This window comes from Peromyscus eremicus, chromosome 11 (genome assembly GCF_949786415.1).
Source record: "Peromyscus eremicus chromosome 11, PerEre_H2_v1, whole genome shotgun sequence".
NCBI classification, from domain to species: Eukaryota; Metazoa; Chordata; class Mammalia; order Rodentia; family Cricetidae; genus Peromyscus; species Peromyscus eremicus.
In genome coordinates this window covers 54,267,058-54,286,723 of record NC_081427.1, presented here as the reverse complement: position 1 = coordinate 54,286,723, position 19,666 = coordinate 54,267,058, and the positions used below count along the sequence as shown (strand labels likewise).

Sequence of the window (19,666 nt, the reverse complement as noted above, 5' to 3'; positions counted from 1 at the left end):
AAAATAATTGCTATTTGAGCCTGGGCATGAGCTGGCCATGTCACTCATACCATCTACAGTGCATACATACCTATTTGCCTTTTCTTCTTGCAAAAGCATTCATGCTCTTTGTGGAAAATATGTGCAGCAGTCTTTTAAGTTAATTTCTTAGACAGAGGTTACTTATGGGATTTAATGAATAATGAAGGATGAAATTATATTGCTTGCCTGATCATAACTCTGTTAAAAAGCTCAGGGAGGAGATATATCCAAATTCAGTAGGAACCATCTTTTCATTTTTTGTCCACGAGTATTGATACATTCTCTAGCTGTAAAAGACTAATTTTCCCCGAAAGTTTTTAAAGCTTTATTTTTAACTTATGTGTATAAGTGTTTTGCCTGCGTGTGCATATGCGACCCAGGCAGTGAATGAATGCAGTGTCCAAAGAGGCCAGAAGAGGGCACTAGAACCCCTGGAACTGTATTTCTGCAGGGGCTGGGAATCAAACTCCGGGACTGCACAAGAGCAGCAAGAATCTTAACCAGTGAGCCATTCCCCCAGGTCCTACCCAAAGTCTTATTTATCAAAATGCTGTTTAAAAATCTCTGCGCTTTGCCAAGCCCACTCTCTGCCAGCCAGATCTGCAGCATCAGATAAGAGACAGCTTCATGCCAGAGTATTGAAACTTCCCAAGATGAATGCCAACCAATTCCATTCACCACCCCAGCCTCACCCCATGATGCTCTCTCTTACACCACCACCCTCTCCCCAGGAAAGGTTAAGACATGCTCCCATGCCCTTGGCTTGCCGTCTTAGTTTTACCAGGCCCTCAGATTTGTTCCATGTCCATGGCTACATGACACACAACTTCAGCACTCATTCATCCGGTGAATGTCCAAATGCGCTCATTCGATCTTTAATCCAACGAAGAGCATGGGTGGTAAATTACTGCAGGAAATGTAGCTTCAGTGTGAGTGTCAGGTGTTGTGGGATATTCGATCACACTGTGAACCCCGAGTTTGCGTTTGTGTTAATTAAATAAAATCAAGGGGCAGAGCCAACAACTAGTTGATGGGAATTAGCCATGGGGAGTCCAGAGGAACAAGGAATATGGATAGAGAGATGCACAGGAAGGAGTAGGGAGGGGACTTGGAGTTTTGCAGTCTTTTTGGTTTGGAACAAGTGGAGAGATGGGTCTTTCGCTGGGTCTCTGGCCTAAAAGGAAGGTCAGCTGGTTGCTTCTCAACCTCTCTGATCTAGGAAGTTTTCATCCCCACCTCTGACTTCTGAGTCTTTGTTGGTAAACAGAACAATAGAGACTTAGTTTAAAACCTACATTTGGTGGCCGCAGCCTGAATGGCTGGCAGGATGCTGACTGTGGAGCTGTGGGGTCTCAGACTGTAATTAAATTATCAGTAGATTCATGTGCAGCCACCAAGCTGACAGAAAAACATGAGTCAGGTGTCGTGTGAAATTTTGATTGCTTTCTGACAATAAAGCTTGCCTGGAGGCAGAGGGCAGAGCCACTAGCTGACCAAAATTAACCATAGAGGTTTTGGAGGACTGAGGGCAGATAGAGAGACAGGAAGTAGTAAGGTGGGGCTGAGAGAGGATCTCAGCCCTTTTGTATGGAGGAACGGAGAGAAAGGAGGTCACTGGTGGCTTCTCTGCCATTTCTCTGACCATTCAGGTTCTTACCCCAATATCTGACTCCTGATTTTTTATTGATAAAGAATAATTAGATAAATGCTTCAGTTAGGACATCAGGTGTGTGGCCCATACAACCTCATTTATACTCTGGAATATTCCTTGCTGACAGAGCAGGGCCATCACTTTTCAGAAGCTTTTGTCTTTCATCTAAGACACTGGGACTGTGGCCTCACAGTCCTCGAAGAGGAATTTAACTTTCAACTAGGATTCTTAATTTCCAAACAAAGCCACCCAGAGTGAACTTCTTTAGCAGGAGTTTGCCAAACAGCAATTGATCAGCAGCCTGCTGCTTGGCTGGTTCTGGGTGGCCTATGTATCCTTGTGGCAGCGATTCCACTCAGCTCACCCGCCCACTGCAGGTCCCACGGTCTGAACCCTTACCCAGCAGATGTTCTCTCCCATCCTCCATGGCACAGCGTTGCTGCCCAGTCTTGACCCCAGCTCTGCTTAAATGTTCAACCCCATTTCTTCATCTCACTTAGTCCTGTGGACTCAACCCAATGGGTCCATTCTTCCATCCCACCTCCATCACTGGGCATGGCATTGCATCTAGCTCCTTTTCTTCCATGGCCTCCAAAAGCTTTGCCCTGTCTCCTTCCCCCGGCTGTCTACTGTGAAAGAATCCCTCTGTCTTCTTGTGATGGCCACAGAATCGGATTCTAACCCTTCGACTGATGATTCTCTCTTTGAATAAAATCCTAATCCTGCAATTTCTCGAAACAGCAGTCTGAGGCTATGAGCGCGGCCCAACATAAAATCATAAGCTTACTTAGAACACAGAAACTTTTTCATGGTTTCTTTTCATACTCAATTGTGTGATAGATGACAGGGCTGGACATGTTTGCTATAGCATCCACAAAGAACAAAGCCATTGTTCCTGGACCTAACATCCATGTCATCTTCTCAACATTGATGTCAACCACTCACTCTGGCAGGTCTGGTGCACTGGCCTGGATGAGCTTCCCAGCTATTTCATACCCGCTAATTCCTATGATTAGAGCCATTGCTAGTGTATAAACTAACAGCCAATATGATCCTGAGGCTCTGAGGGGGGGTCATGAGGAACTTACCCTAGCCTGACCTGTGCAATAGGATAAAATCACATTGAACTAAGCCTGCACCTCCTCAGACACACTGCTCACACACCCGATGCTCAACAGTTGTGAGGGGCTGCGGCCGACGGCTCTGGACGGCACAGTCCCAGCCACAGCCATCGCACAGAAAGGTCTGCCAGAACAACGCTGATACAGTTGCCAAGTAGACACGGACATCGGACATCGCACAGAAAGGTCTGCCAGAACAACGCTGATACAGTTGCCAAGTCGACACGACATTTGTGTCACACAGCTTCAAATCATACAACACGGCAGACTTAACATGTCTATCCCACATACTGTATCAGCAGTTCCCAGGCGTCCTGACAGACTCCCAGCACACACACCAAAGACTAGAGTGTTGAAGTGGCCTCTGGGGGGCGCAGTTTCCCATCCCTGCAACCGCCTGTTGCTCACTGATTGCTGCCTTCTTCTCTCTCAGTTCTTTGCAGGTCTCTTCTTATTTCTTTTATAAAATTAGGAGGGTTTGGCCGGGCGATGGTGGCGCACGCCTTTAATCCCAGCACTTGGGAGGCAGAGCCAGGCGGATCTCTGTGAGTTCGAGGCCAGCCTGGGCTACAGAGTGAGTTCCAGAAAAGGCGCAAAGCTACACCGAGAAACCCTGTCTCGAAAAACCAAAAAAAAAAAAAAAAAAATTAGGAGGGTTTTCCCCCCTTCTTAATTCAAAAGTTTAAATAAACAATAAAGCAAATGCTAGAGTCAGAAAGGCATATCCATGGCCCTTTTCATAGGTGGCTGGATATAAATTTTACTTGGTTCTCTCTCTCTGTCTCTCTCTCTTTCTCTCTTTACCTTCCTAATGTTCCTCTCCAGACTCAATGACGTCACTGACCAAGCACTCAGCTTGAGGGGGGGGGGAGGGCGTGGCGGCTACTGCAGTTTACAAAGCAAAAATCTTCTCACCCAATAAGCACACCAGTGGGAGACGGGGGAATTTTTAGAGCCCCAAATTAAAAATAATCCCACTATTTAATACTTTTGACAGCCAAGCCCTCCTCCCCCAGCAATTTGTCCGAGTAAACATTCTTCAAAGCTGACATTCCCAGGAGTGTGATGCAAACCCTGGATGAGACATCCTGTATGCATGAATAACAGCCATGCTCCCAGCTCTGTGGCCCTCCACAGGCATCCATTCCGTGATGTTTGCTTTTTTTTTTTTTTTTTTCTGCTTCCTCTTCCTCTGTTCTGGGCTCTGGAAATAAATTACTATTCTCACAGATGTGTGCACACAGCCCAGTTGTGCTGTTCCAAGTTCAGCAGCACCTCGGGCAGGCACATCCAGCAAACCACCGCTGGCTTAGGGCCAAGCCCAGAGCAGCATGCTCAACGACACTGAGGGCGCTTCCTCCTGGCCTCCTCTAGGCTACGGGATTTCCCAACTGTTGTAACAGCTCTGACACGTGTCTACCAAGGACGCCAAACACAACCAGAACCTCCAGGAAGCCCTCATGATGCCTCCGGAAGTCAGCCACCTCTGCTGCCCAATGCACTCTCAACTCTCATTAGCCTGGTCAACTCTCCTCAGCCCCAGCCCCAACCTCCTCACCCGGGGCCACTTCCAAGCTAGCTCTGCTCTCATGTGTTCTCCGGGTGTGCCAGGTGTCCCCTCCGCACTGCACCCGAAGAGGGCTCATGCACATCCCAGGCACTAGGCATCTACTGGCAGCCTGGCTCACCTCCTCCTACCCCGACAACTTCATTCTACTCCCCTTGCCTCTAAATAATTCCAGGGATATGTCTGTGATCCAAACTAGTCTTGAAGAAACAGAAAATACCTGGAGGAGAGACCTGGGGAGGAGCCCAGGGAACTGAGACCAGAACATCTGGGAGTAGACGAGAAAATCCAGGTCCATGGAAAGAATCACTTGTATCCCCTCCCCCACTTAAGGGGCCCACACCTCCACCACAGCATCTGGTCTTCTCCTGAGGCCTGGGAGTTGGGGGTAGACCACAAACGCTCATGTCCGTAGGAACATACTGAGCAGCATTGTGAAACAGATAGAATACACCCAAGTCTATTCCTATACTTCCACTCCATGGGCTCAGGGGCTTCCCTGAAATGAAGCCCCCAGTGCCCTCTACATTGAGATAACGAGGTAACCATGACAACTACCATGCCGGAATTGGGCAGCGTGAAACTCCTCAGGAAACATTTTAAGTTCTTCCTGTGTGTTTTAGATTGTAAACAGAAGTTGTAACATGAAAGAAAATTGAAACATGAAAATTGAAAAAAGAAAATTGACCTAGGTAGGCTGAAAGAGGCAAGCAAGGTTCTCAAGGAAGAATATTTTATACTAAAATGTATTTTCTTTTTGTTCACCACCTATCTGGCCCATGGTACCCTCCTAGCTGCAGGGAATGTAGCATTATGGAACATACCCGAATCCAGGTGGTCCTGGTCTTCGTGTTCATTCAGTCCATCCACCTGGCTTTTGACACACTGAAGAAGACACAGGTAAGACAGTTCATTAAATTCTATCTTTACTACACTGATGCTTACTTCTCATGAGCTAGAATGATGCTCTTGGAAAACGTCAATAAAACCACATCACTCACATCACAACACGTAAACGGGAAATCCATCTGTGTTTATAATTAGCATTGAGGGCTAAAAATAAGGAAAGGATGTGTGTCCTGCTAAAACACACCTGAAAGCTGTCCAAGGATAAAGCAATATCAGCAAACATCCATGGAGGAGAAGCTTCCAGTAAGTATGTTCTGGAGGATGCTGTCAACTGTCTTTTGTATACAACAGAGACAACTCAGAAAGATAACGAGGTTTGGTCATGAAAGTGGATCCCATTGGGATCCTAATCAAAGAAACTGGATCTGGGGCACACTCCCGCCTACTTGTGGATTTTTATGAACACTGGCTCAATTGTCATGTCTACTTCAACACACCAGAAAGACAGTGAGGCCAGGCAACCATCATTCCTTACCTTTCCATTGTCTTCCTCAGGTGGAGATCTGCCAAACTCCAAATCCTTAATCTCTGCGAAAGAAATAACTCTCATCAGAACTGCTGAATAGAACTTTAGTTAAAAAAAAAACAAAAGGAAACAAAGAAAGTAGATGACAAGTTATAAACAAGGCATTAGCTAGGTTTTTAGACTAAACTTAACAATCAACCCTACCAGAGAATGAAGTATTTGATCACCTGACACCGCCCCCCATGTCCCCTATAAACACACACACACACACACACACACACCACACACACACACACACACACACACACACACACACACTGGTATTATTTGTATATACTAAGATGTAAACAAGGCAGGGAGCTCTCACTGTAAATCCTGAGGCTGTGGGGGTGCGGGGGGTATTAAATAAATCAGTGCCCTTGACTGCAAAGGAAGGACGCTCACCCCTGAAGCTTCTACAAAATAGCATGGATGCTGAGGATGCAGCTGGTACCCACCTGAGCTCGTCTCCTCCCCCGGATTCCATAGATGGCAATGGGAGGAAGAAAAATGGCTAGTTCACTCTCAAAGAGACCCAGCTGTCCCTTCTGCAGCACTAAAGCAGAGCATGCCACACAGCCCTCAGCACCTGACCTCAGCTGGCAGGGCTGGCTAAGCAGCGACTGGCCCTAGATGCCCCAGATGCCCCAGATGTCCCCTTCACTGCAAAGCTGTTCCTGGAAACCACGTTCAGGATGTTCTGTGATGAATAGGAAAGCCCAGGCAAGGTGGTGTTTTTCTCTGTTCCTTGACCGAATAGTTCTCTTCCCAAATACTCAGTTTCCCAGAAACAAGTGCAAAGACTGTCAAAATGGCCATGGGGTGCAGGACATCCCCAGCAGGGGTAAATAGCTGAAAACTTTTCACCTGGATTTAAAGGAATATATGACCTTGCTGGGCCTTGGGGTCTCTTCTGGAATCTCAGCTTCCCAGCCCCCAAGGACCTTTTTGATGTGGTCCCAGAGAAATGCCAGGAATTTTCCCAGAAAGTTCATAAACTGCACATTCCCTACTCTCTGTCTCTCCTGCTAATTTCAGTTGCCTGCTACCTCAAACCTCCAAGTGGATTTATTCAAGTTCTTCGTACTGCCAGGGGATTAGTCTCTGTTCTGCACAGGACATGTACAAGGCCTTATTTATACAGCTCTCCACGACAAACCAGACAATCAGGATGACAGGTTGCAAAGACGGGACAGGAAGTGGTGGGGCAAGAACGGAACAGCCACACACTCTGCTGGTCACATGCTTTTTTAAAATGCTTAAGAATAACTGAATCTGTGCTGGAGGGACAGCTCACGTGCCAAGATTACTTGCTGCTCTCACAGAGGACCCAAGTTCAGTTCCTAGCACCCACCACGACTGATAACTTCAGCCCCAGGGGGTCTGACACCCTTTTCTGGCCTCTACGAGCACCCACACATACATGTGTGAATACCCAGACACAACACACATAAATACACATAAGGGAAAATAAATGATATTTTTAAAGAATAACTGGGTTTCTCTTATATCCAGCAAGCAGTTCCACAATGACACTGGACAACTGTGTATTGATCATGAACTCATAATGCTTACTAGGTTTCATGATAAAAATGAAAACATAATAACCTCGATTTTGTGCGGTTGTGGCAACAGAGAATAGAGACCAGGTTGTACTGGGGCCCCGCCTGGTGGTTTATACAGTTAGCGCAATGCCAGCTCTTACATGAACTTCCCAAACTGGCCTCCGGGTGGCAGAAGAGTAACATTTGCGCAAGAACCAGCCATACAAGTGTACCCTTTCAGTGCCGAAAGTCCAAAGCAAACAGTTAAAGCTAATTTTCCAGTCCTCTTCACAGATGCACAGAACTGGTGCGAATCGCCTGCCGTGGTCTTTGTCACATAGGAGTCGCTGAGGAATCCCTCGGGAAACTCCAAGTAGAGAAGATCGCTACAATGTACCAAAGAGAGTAACCAGAACAGAGGTTCCGGGAACACATCTGCACTAGACAGGAAGGGGATCGTGCAATTCCATCCTGCTGGCTACAGGCTATGCCCTTAATGCCACTCCAGACCACTGTTTTCTTAAAGCATCCCATACATGCAGGCATTTATTCTGAAGAGCACACTGGAAAACAGGATATGGCCTGTTATCCATTTGTAATATCAAAGGGTTCATTCAGCTTTCTCTCTCAGACCCACCTCCAAATTACCATGATCTTGGCACATTTCCATTCCTACATTTTCCCCTTACAGTGTCCTGTGATCTTTTATTATTATTATTATTATTATTATTATTATTATTATTACCTTTTAAAATAACTGCTGTTAAAAAAAAAGGACATACTGGAGGTAATCATATTAAACGAAAGAAGCCAGTCTCAGAAAGACAAATAGTATCTATTTCTTCATTTGTGGTTCCTAGATCTTATATAAATGCATAAAATTGTGTATGTATGTAAATGAAAGAAGGAAAACCAGGGGCAAAGTAGACTAATAGGATGGGAGGAAGGGAGAGAAAGAGAGGGGTAAGAGGCATGGGGGGCACTCAACATATAATATATACGTGTTAAAAAAAAATCAAAGACAAATAAAATTTCAAATATTTTTAAAATCTGATATATATATATATTCCATAACAAAATGACAGATTTCCATTATAATTACTTTTAACTTTAAAAATAACTTTCAAATACATAAAAAAAATTCTCACCCTAAAATTACTTTTTAAATGTTGTGAAAATGTGCAGATTCTGACGCATAACTCATCTTTCATTAATTTAGAAGCACTAAAACCAGAACGACATCTCAGAGTTGCACAGAGAATATGGTGTTCCATCTACTGAGCTTTAATTAAATTGCTCCTGGAGCGTTTCTGCTAAATGAGTGGGCTCCTTTTACACTAGCCCAGGGTCCCACCAATTGCACAGTGCAATCAAACCACTCGTTGCTATAGCAACCTTTGGTTGATAATAGTATCAGTAACTCTAGCTATTCTGCTTTAAGGGCCTGTTAATGTTGTCTTCAAGGTCCGCCCACAAGGAAGGATTACCTCTCTAAATCACACTTACCAAACTCGATAAACATGTTTTTTTTTTAAATATTGCCAAACTATAATAAAACGAGAGATAATCTCTAGTTTATGTTCACTAATGACACAGCACCAACAAACAGGGATTTTTACCCCAGAGATAAGTAGCTGTAAGATTAGTATCAATGTCTCATTAAGATTTGCCTGGCGAAAAGCTCACCTCCATGTACAAGCTTTATTACCTCTTCTTGCAAAATGGAGCCAGAGTCTAGACTTATGCAACAAAAAGTGAGCCAGAACTCTCATCAGTCCTGTGGCTAGACATAAGGACCCTTCCTCCAGAAAAGGAAGAGCAGAAGAAAAGCTCTCACCAGAGCTAGGCCACCCACAAGTGTTGCCTTCTACTATCCCACTCTACTGTCGGCCAGCCACACCTAATAGAGACTGGCAGAGATGTCCCGCACATAGCTGGCAAGCTGGTACTGATATCCATGTGCTCTGCCTCCCTAACAAGTAAAACAGCACCCTAATGATGCTGATCCTCACCCTACAACCCCTCTAGCAACACACTAATTCACACATCATTCAATATCCTCTTGGGTATGTGTCACATACCTGTAATCCCAGAACTGGGGAGGCTGAGGCAAGGGGCCACATAGACCATGACACCCTGAGCTACACAATATGATATTCTGTCTCAAAAAACAAAGCCAAATAGTCTTTGAATGAGTCCTTTGCTCCTCGAGGGTAATGAATGCATTCTGGAAAGAGGCTCTGGACTGGGACCAATTTGGTTTGGGTACCAACAATTGGATCCCCTGCCTGTTACACACAAGGTGGAGGACTCACAACTTCCCCACCCACCTACATTTGGTACCCAAAAGACATCCATCTGATGAGCTAGGGTGGGTGTCAGGCCAGCTCTGGATGGAGAGAGAGGAAAAGTTGCTTGCTTCATTAAATTGCTAATTGGAACACTTGCAGTCCTAGCATTATTTCATTACTAAAGTTCTGGCCACCAGGCTGACTGGACAGACCAAGGCTCTGTCCCCTGTTTCTTCCCACACGTGTAGCTCTGCCACCTCTCTCCTCACGCACCGAGGTTTCACTGTTGACTTATTCACTTCCTTCTGCTGCTTAGTGTTTCACCCCAACTGAATGTGCAACTCTCAGTGCCAGAGAGCTAACGTAGCAAAGGAGACGCTCTTAATTCACCAACTATTATGATGCTTGAACTTCTGTGGAATTCCTCCCTTTTGCCCCAAGTGGGAATATTAATGAAGCGCTCATGTTGCTGGCCCAGCATAGTATGACGTGGGAGAAACAATGAGGCAATTATCCACAAAAGTCCCAGTGAGTCTTTTCCTCCAAAAGCCCAAACATTACAGGCAATCCCACAAGCTACAGCAGCAGAGATACCAATGCAGAGGTGGAATCTGGACCTCAGGTACTTCCCCCTGGGCTGGCTCAGATTCATCTTATTTTTATATTTGGAACTATGCAGAATGAAAAAGACATCTTTGTGAAATGCTTTTATCTAAATCATTGTTTAAGAAAACTTGAAAAAATAAATATCAATATAACCACCATCAAGGGAGAATCCAGCAAATTTTAATGTAGGTTATGCTTATCTCACCTTGCTGGGGTGCAGTGCACATACCACACTACTCATTTGTTTAAGGCAAATTTATTTGGCTTTAGTATGGTCCAAGGTATGCAACCATTACCCACCATCAATTTTAGAACATTTTCCTCATGCCAACATAAAGTCCCACAGCCATGAGCAATCACTCCCCACAGTTCTCCAACTGCCCTCTGACCTCCTTCCCACAGCCCAGCCCAGACAGCCGCTACCTTAATTTCTCTCAGTGGTCTGCCTACTTAAGATATGTGATACAGGTGGAATCATGGGGTCTTTGTAATTGGCTTTATAAACACAGCACCATGTCTTCAAGTCCTATATCAGGACTTCTTTATTTTTTAATAATTAAAATCTTTTTTTCCGAGGGGGTGGAAAAATGGTTCAGTGATGAAGGATACTTGCTGATCTTCTAGAGTACCAGAGTTCGGTTCCCAAGACCCATGTGAAGCAGTTCACAACAACCTGTGACTCCAGTTTTATTAAATGGGGGAAAAACTCAACTACAGAATTATTATTAGTATAGATGCTCTAAATTTTCTATGCTTGAGTGAAGTAAAACGGGATTTGCTACACAAAAAGGCTACATGTGAAATACGGAAGAATTTAAACCAGCAGGCATAAATGCATCCCCTATCTGTATTTTAAAAGTATCAAACATTGGGGGAGGGGAAATCAAATGTTTAAGGAAAAGTTCTGGACTTAAACACATCTCACATAAAATTCAACTAAAAACACAGTCCATGATTTTTAAAAATGTTTATTTTTACTTTAGCATATATGTGTGTGGGGGGGGTATGTATGTATATGTTCATACATATACAAGGAAGGAAGAGCAGAAGAAAAGCTCTCACCAGAGCTAGGCCACTTTCTGGCTTAGGGGAATGTTAACTACAGTCTTTCTGTAATTTTTTAAAATGTTTTTTTTTTTTTTTTTAAGAAACTTCATACTTATTGCCATATTGGCTGCACCAGTCTGTACCACCACCCGCATCAAGACAGCTGTACATAGGAACTCACAGTGTCTGGGACAGCACACACAAGATTTGTGCAAGCCCATACCAGACAAAGTCCCAGCGTGGAGGGGATATGGGCACACAATTCCATCTCTAGCTGTGGAGCTATTGGCAGTCGCTAGTGCTGGGAGCAGGAGAAATAGTATTCTCTAAGACTATGGCCCCTGGTAAGTTTTTGACCATATTCCAGTGGAAGACCACAGATCCAAGAATAAATGGGCGGCACAGATTAGTCTTGAAGGGTTAAAAAATAGGACACAAAGTTGGAAGGGTAGGGAATGAGGGTGTTGAATCTGAGAAGAGCTGAGGGGCGGGGAATGGGGTTGCTGAATCTGAGAAGAGCTGGGGAGGTGGGATGAGTATATCAGAACAAGTTACATGAGACTCTCAAAGAACTAACAAAAATTATTTTAATTGACACAGGCTTATATATATTTACATGTACACAATGTATCAGAGAAATTTGCATTTCTACCATATCTTTGATTTCAGAGCCTATAAATTCCTCTTTTCTAGTTCTTAAAATATCTAAGGTGTGATAAACTACAATCATCCTGCTGTGCTACGGAACAATATGTTCCTTTTACATGACAGTATGTTGGCATCTGTCGTACAAATTCCCCATAATACCTCCTCCCCCTCCCCAATCTCCCACCTTCTCAGTCTCTAGTAATCATTTGTCTACTTTCTCCTATGATGTCAACTCTCTCTGATGGCTGAGGGCATACACTATTTATCTCTCTGTGCCTTCTATTTTAAGTCACTGAAAATGCCCAAATTCCGTTTTCAACATTGTAGGTGTCGCCGTTGTCTCCTCCCCCTCCTTCCTCCTCCTTCTCCTCTTCCTCCTTCTTTTGAGACAGGATTTTTTGTGTAGCCCTGACTGTCCTGGAACTTTCTCTGTAAACCAGGCTGGCCTTGACCTCACAAAGATCTGCCTGCCTCTGCCTCTTGAATGCTAGGATTAAAAGTGTGTGTCACCACCACCAATGTCGGGCTTCCCCTACTTCTGGATTCTGATCAGGCCTTAGATACTCCAAACTAGAGGAGGAGGTGGTTAGATCTTCAATTAAGTCATCATCTAGAAAACATCTTCCTCAATGATAGACTCAACCCCCAACACCTCAGTTCTCAGCTGCCCCAGCTTGAAGTCCTTACATCTTGATGAAACACTTGTACCATATGCAAATGTTCTAAAAAAGTCCCGAGTTGCAGTATTTAAAATAAAACATCTTAGAAAGGAAACTGTGTGTGGATAACAGCCCTCTTACTCTCCCAACACTTTCTCACAGGAAATACTCAAATATACTCAAATACCAGCCAGCTGTTCCTCCATAAACAACATGAACAATTCAAGCAAAGCATCTACTCATTTCTAGTCACATGATGTATACTTCTACTACTACTACCTATACTTCAATACAAGCTAGAGTTACTTAACTTACACTTAGAACCAGGCATCACGCACTAGGCCAGGACTACAGGAGATACTGAACGAGTGCCCCACCTTAAGCATTAAATGACAGCACACCTCTACCCCCCTCCACCCTCCTCTGCCATTTCCATACAAGCAAACAGGGCTGAGCAGCTTCCATAACGCTGAAAAGCCAGCTCACGGCAGAGCTGAGTTCTGAGCAGTCTGCTTGCTGCCTGGCAGCGTGTGTCATCAAGACGAGTCTGAGCATGCGTGGCCACAAATTTCCCAGTGACAGAAGCTTGAGATTAGCATTTCCAGGCAATGATCCTGATGTTACACTTTTTCCATCGCACAAACACGGGAGAAAATTCTAGACCAGCAGTGTGAACACGCAGTCAATAGATTCTCTTGTCTGGGAGTGGTTGGGATACTGGAACGCACTGGGTGAAATAGCAGATATACCAACTGGCTTCTGGCTGCCTAGACGAGATGTGCTACTTACGAAAAATCGCTTCTGAGCTACTCTTCATGAAGTAAAGTCAGTTCTTAACTCTCAGACATGTCCCTTCTCCATGACCACTAGTACGCGTGCTCCATGAGTGCCCACAGCTTCCTGCAGTTCACACCCACAGACTCAGTGCCTAAGACAGGGCCTGGCATGCAGCAAGACCTGGAAAATGCTGGAGGAAATTACTAAGATTAGAGTTGAGAGCAGGGGTCTCGTTGCTTGCTTTTGGTGACTGCTGAATCTCCAGGTCTCAAATAGTGCCCAGTATACAGTGGGCACAAAACAGTTACAGACCATGTGAGGAGAGAACCCACAGGACTCCAGCTGCCTGCCTAGGCTGTGTCTTGTGTTGGGTTCTTGGCCTCTCTCATCAGATCCACACAGGAGAACAGCTGAGCCTGCCCAGCCTCAAAGGAAACGGTTTTGCCCTGTTGGAACTCATGTTCCAAACCCCATTTCCTGTTTCCTTGTTAGTGAAACTATGGTGGGCGATACTATGGGGAGACGCTATTGTATTATTAGTCAGAGACCAATGACACAGAAGTTGAGACAGCATACCACACAGACGGTTTATCCCATCAACAAAAAATTTTTTTTCATGGATGAGTATGATCAAACTATATTGTTTACATGGACCATAATCAAATCCACTCATTTGTGTGATTAATATATGGTAATAAAAATAAATACTAAAAACTGATAAAGAACGTGTATTTGAACAGTGGTACCTAGGTTATAATAGTTCTCAGCTTGGCTCTAAGCTCTAAGCTCTAAGCAGGCAGGGCCTCTTATACACCAAGAACTGTGAGAACCAGTTGTGGTGGCTCACAAATTTAATCTCAGCACTCAAGAGGTAGAGAGGCCAAGTGGTCTCATATACAGGAAGGCCTGGGTCTCAAAAGCACAGAGATACAAAGGGAATTCTGGCAGGGCATCAGGAGGTGCAGATGGCCTCACATGCACAGGAGGACCCTGAGTGGTTTCATATACACCTCCCTAGACATTTGCAGAGAATGTCACTGCGCTGATAGATACTGAGAACCTAGGTGGTGGGGGAAAAGGAGGCGTGAGGAAGGGTCGGGGACAATGTGGAATGGCATCATTCTCCAGAGTACCTCCTCAGACCACCTCCTAAGGATCTTTCACTGACAGTTGAGTTGAATGAGGCTACCCTAGTTCCTTAATTCTTGACTTACTAGAACCTGTGACATATCAAATGCATTCTGGGTCTCTAAGTTAGGTTTCAGAGAGAGCATTTTCCATGGACTTGCTGAAAGGATCCTTACTTTTCAGAACATCTTCTAGTTCTGTGCATTGCTCCTCAGAAAATCCTAGGGTGTAAAGTAGACACGTGGTGCACACCTGTAACCTCTCAGAGCTTGGGAGGTGGAGGCAGGAGGATAACAAATTTAAAGTCATCCTTGGCTACATAACAAATTTAAGGCCACCCTGGTCTGCATGAGACTCATTCTCAGTGAATTGGGGGAATAAAACAAAAGAAGTCCAGAAGGCAAGAGAGAAAAAGGAGCCTATTTCTTCTCAATGACTTTGTCTGCGGTGGTTTGAATAAGAATGGCCCCCATAGGCTCACATATTCGAATGCTTAGTCACCAAGGAGTGAAACTCTTTGAAAGGATTAGAAGGACTAGGAGGTGTGTCCTTGCTGGAAGAGGGGTGTCACTGGGGGTGAGGGGTGGGCTTTGAGGTGTTAAGACCCATGCCAGGCTCAAGGCTCAATCTCTCTCTCTCTCTCTCTCTCTCTCTCTCTGACACACACACACACACACACACACACACACACACACACACACACACACCACCTGCAGACCAGCAGGTAGCTCCTAGCTACTACTCCAGCACCATGGGTGCTGCCAATGGTGCTGCCACGCTCCACACTGTAATGGACTAAACCTCTGGAATTGTAGGCAAGCCCCGAATCAAATACTTGCTTTTATAAAAGAGTTGCCTTGGTCATGGTGTCTCTTCACAGCAGAACAGTGACTAGACAGGGCCATTTAATTTGTTCAGAATAACTCGCCATTATTCTCCAAGTCCAATTGCAATCATAAAATTATAAAACCATAATTGGCTCACAAGAATAATAATAAAATCATTTATCACACTCACAAAGACAGCAAAGTTAATTTCCAGGCTAAAGTCATTACAGTTCTTTATGACAGTGGCAGCGTCTCCACCCCAACTCACTACCACAGCAGGAAGAGAGGGGCGCAACCTATCTAATCTCTGATGCACCTCAAAGAGACCATCAGTTCAGCATTAAGAAGAAATAAAAGAGGACACTTTTATCTGCAGGATGCATGTTCTTCCAGTGGAGTCTTGTGTAGGCATCTGAAAGGAAGAGACCCAAGTATCTTCACTTTAGTGGAACACTGCCCTCTACTGGAAGGTACAAACAGCGTCTGACACTCCTTCAACACAATCTAGGGCTACAACATTTGCCTGTTAGTAATGTGGACCTGGTGGACTTGGGTTTCTTGCCAAATTCTTTTGGTTTGGTGCCTGCTGTCCTGTTTGCTTGATTGTCCCATAGCCCATCAAACTCAAGCTGTCTAAAACTGAGTCCATTGTGGGTCAGAGTCCTACCTTCTAGGCCAGAAACACACCCCAGACACAGAACTGTCCTTCCTCCCCACAACACCCATCTCACTCCCTACAACATTCATCTGTCCCAACCTCACCTAAGACAGCGTTCCTCTAGCCCCACCTCACCCCTGGCCTTAGCTTGCCATGGTATAGCCCTTCTGCACGGCTTTCTAGAGTCCTCTGCCTTCCATTTGGACCCTCAACTGGAATCTCCATTCTCCCAGAGTGACCTTGCCAAAGAGCTGTTTAAAACAGCTCCCAGAATTCTCAGGGAGAAGCCCCACCCCTTGAGTCTTCCCGAAGCCCTGCCCACCTGGCTGCTCTCAAGCCCGTGTTCTTGGTGTTTCTACCACCACACATGGGTGTGCCGGTGGGAAAATGGCCTGCATTCTTCCCCATTCATCTCCTCTCTCTGGAATCCCTGCCCTCACTAAGATCCCAACTCTAGGGGCATAGCTTCCATGACACCCACCTTGGCCATGCCACTGTCACAGGCTACAACATGCTTGAAGCAATATTTGCAAATGACTCATGGAGCACTTCCCATGCTGTGCCTGGAGAGCTTGTTTTCCTGTCCAGCCACAACTGCAAGCCCCACCCCCACCCCCACCATCACACACACACCCACCCCCAGCTCAAGAACTCCAAAATCTAGCACTTATTTAGACTTCATTTTATTCTAAATTAGTTTAAAGGTGGAGAATAAGGGAAGAAAAATGCATGAGATAATCTCTATAAAAAAAAATCAGAAGTTGACTTTTAAAAGGGCTGGAGGCTTAAGAAATAAAGGTGATATAAAGATGCAGTGAGTACTCGGAACTGGCAAGTCAGAAACTTACTGCCAAGTATGTCTATCAGCCAAGTAAGAAACCTGATCAGCTACAGTTAGCACAGTAAAAGTGGGCCAGAGCTTAGGGGGAGCCAGCGGTCCAGACACAAGACCAGGAAGGAGTCTCTCTCGTAATCTTCAAAGAGAAAACTAACATCCCCTAGACTACCTCCTAGGGCAGGCAGAGCAGCCAGCAGCCAGCAGTCACAGAGCAGAGCCAAGGCAATTCCTCCTACCCCAGGCCCAGGAAGCTCAGTGCCCCTTCAACCCAGCAGCAGGTGAAGTGGATGGATGCCACACAGACCCCAGCCACTCTTCATAAACACTCTTTCTCCAAGACTTCTTTTCAGCCAACACAAAGGCAAAGACCCTAAGGTTACACTATCTGTCAACTACTGGGAATGCAGCAGCCGCTCTGTGCTGCTAATTAAATGCAGGATCAAGTACTAACCAGCTGTTAACATTCACGGCAGAGAAACAAGGATTCGGCCACATCTGTCCCCGACTCCAGCATTTGGGACCGTGCTTCTCACTGCCATCAGACTGGCATTCCTTTACATTCTCTGATGTCACATGAAGTCCCATCACGATCCCGAAATTAAATTGATAATTAATTCTACTCCACAGATATAAGAATAACCGTATCTGTACACATACTTTCAAAATAAAGAAATCAATGTAATACCCTAGCTAAAACATGAATATAATAGCCTAGCTAAAATATGCAGCAAAGAAACTGATAAGAAGATCATTTGCAGTTCACCATTAACAATGTTTTCCTGGGCTGTAGCAGCCGCCATCACAGAGCAGCCATGGCCCTGGGTGACTCCGTGGCTGTGGACCTCAACAAGAGCAAAGTGACAAAGAACGTCAGCGAGCCCGGACACAGCCAGCACCGCAGCCTCACTCATGACACCAAGTTCGTGTGGGACATGATCCAGGAGGTGTGTGGCTTCCTGCCCTACGAGCAGCATGCCATTGGGCTGGTCAAGGTGTCCAAGGACAAGCACATGCCCAAGTTCATCAAGAAGAGGGTGGGCACGCACATGCACACCAAAAGGAAGCGGGGTTCCTTAGAGTGGGAACCTCCCCATTAGCAGAACTGCATTCTAACTTGGTATAGGTTCTACAGGACCGACTCCTGGGTTTTCAGGAGCATTCTGCATCGTGACAAACACCCCTGGTACCTCCTCTCTAGATGATAGCAGTACTGTCCGCTCCTCATGCCAACATGAGGAAGCATCCCCATGAAGATCCACCAGTCCAACCCAGAGGAAGAGTTACACAAAGCTTGAATGAGCAAAACAGCAAATGGTCGGCTGAGGAAGGAAAGAATGAACAAAGCTAACTTTGGAAAGAGGAAAACCAGGGCATGGGGAGACGGAGACACACACGCATACACACACACACACACACACACACACACACACACACACACACAAAATAAAAAAAAAAAGGCTGAGATGGAGCTCTGAAGATCTGGACAACAAGGACCTGGCCCAGGGCTAGCAAATGGCTAAATGCTAGCTGAATAAGAAGCCAGGGGTGTGTTGTATCCACAACCCCAGATCTTGCTTCTATGCACCTTATTTCCTACTATGCTTTACTGTGTACTTCAACAGACTGGTTAGCAAACCCTGCATTTTCTGGGTTCCCAACATGAGAACAGGGCAGGGGCAGGCGTACCTTCTTCGGTTTCTGCAGCTCCAGAAGGCATGGTTGGTCTCTCTTCTGTCTTGGCTTCTTGCTCGAGAGCCTACAAGATAAAGCGGGGGAAATCGCTGAAAATCATTTTGGGCCCCAGATATGCAAAAGAGAGGTAAAAACGACCATCACAGATCTCAGAGCTGGGAAAGCTGGCAAGGAAAGTGTGAGAGAGTGTGTGTGTGTGTGTGTGTGTGTGTGTGTGTGTGTGTGTGTGTGTGTGTGTTGGGGGTGGAGGAAAACCCTGATAGAGGAACACAGAGCCAATATCCAAGGATGACAAGAGAAGCCAGATGAAACCAAGGAGCAAGGGTAAAAACCTTGCCACAAATCCTCACTTTTTCTGCAGTTCACAACCACAAGTTTCTCAGGAATGCCATGTATGAACCACAGAAAGGACCTTGAGACAAAAAGGGAGAGCTGAGTGTTGGTACACCTGCCCTACTGGAGCGTCCTGTACCCACACCATACACAGGTGATGTGAAAGGACCTGATGAGGAGGTAGGAACCACAGTCAGGGTGTATCCAGAGTGACCACAGGTCAAAAAATATGCAGGCTGGCATAGATTGTCCCTGACTGGATCCAAGTCTGGGATATCTCAAAGCCAAGGCAAAAAAGCTGCCTTCTTGTGACCATAATGATTTTTTATTGAGATTCCCTTGGCCGTGAAAATATGAAGAAACAGAATTAGATGTTAAGGAGACAAACAGTTAAGCAGCCCAAGATGGTATCAGCACAGGTTCTAAAATAAATCTTCTGCCTCCTTGGGTGGAAAATCACAGAACTATCATAGCTGGCAGATCCTACCACAAAATTAGGCCAGTGGATTGAGTGCCTCATTCTCTGACTATTTCATAACGTCCTACGGTCAGAATATGTACCCAATATACCAAACTATGAAGGGGAGGTGGGCACTAGGTACCTAGGCATGCACCATGGGCTACCTCTGCCAGTGTCCCCTATAAGAAGTGTTCTTCTCTCTTCTGGGTCCCAGGAGATTAGGAAAAGACTAGACCATATCTACAATGGGTGCTACCAAGAAAGTATGATCTAGTTAGTTTTGATTGTCAACTTGATATAGCCTAGAGTCACCTGGGAAGAGGGGATCTCAGCTGAAGAATTCTCTTGATCAGATTGGCCTCTGGCCATGTCCTCAAGAGACTA

General features: G+C 45.3%; 1 protein-coding gene across 1 annotated transcript; it reads left to right on the top strand.

Moving 5' to 3' along the window:
* The first annotated feature begins 17,609 nt into the window (after window positions 1-17,609).
* On the top strand, window positions 17,610-17,894 carry LOC131921556 (large ribosomal subunit protein eL36-like). The gene has a single exon (XM_059276296.1). It carries the CDS (start codon window positions 17,610-17,612, stop codon window positions 17,892-17,894), a length of 285 nt encoding a protein of 94 aa, XP_059132279.1.
* Window positions 17,895-19,666: the final 1,772 nt, after the last annotated feature.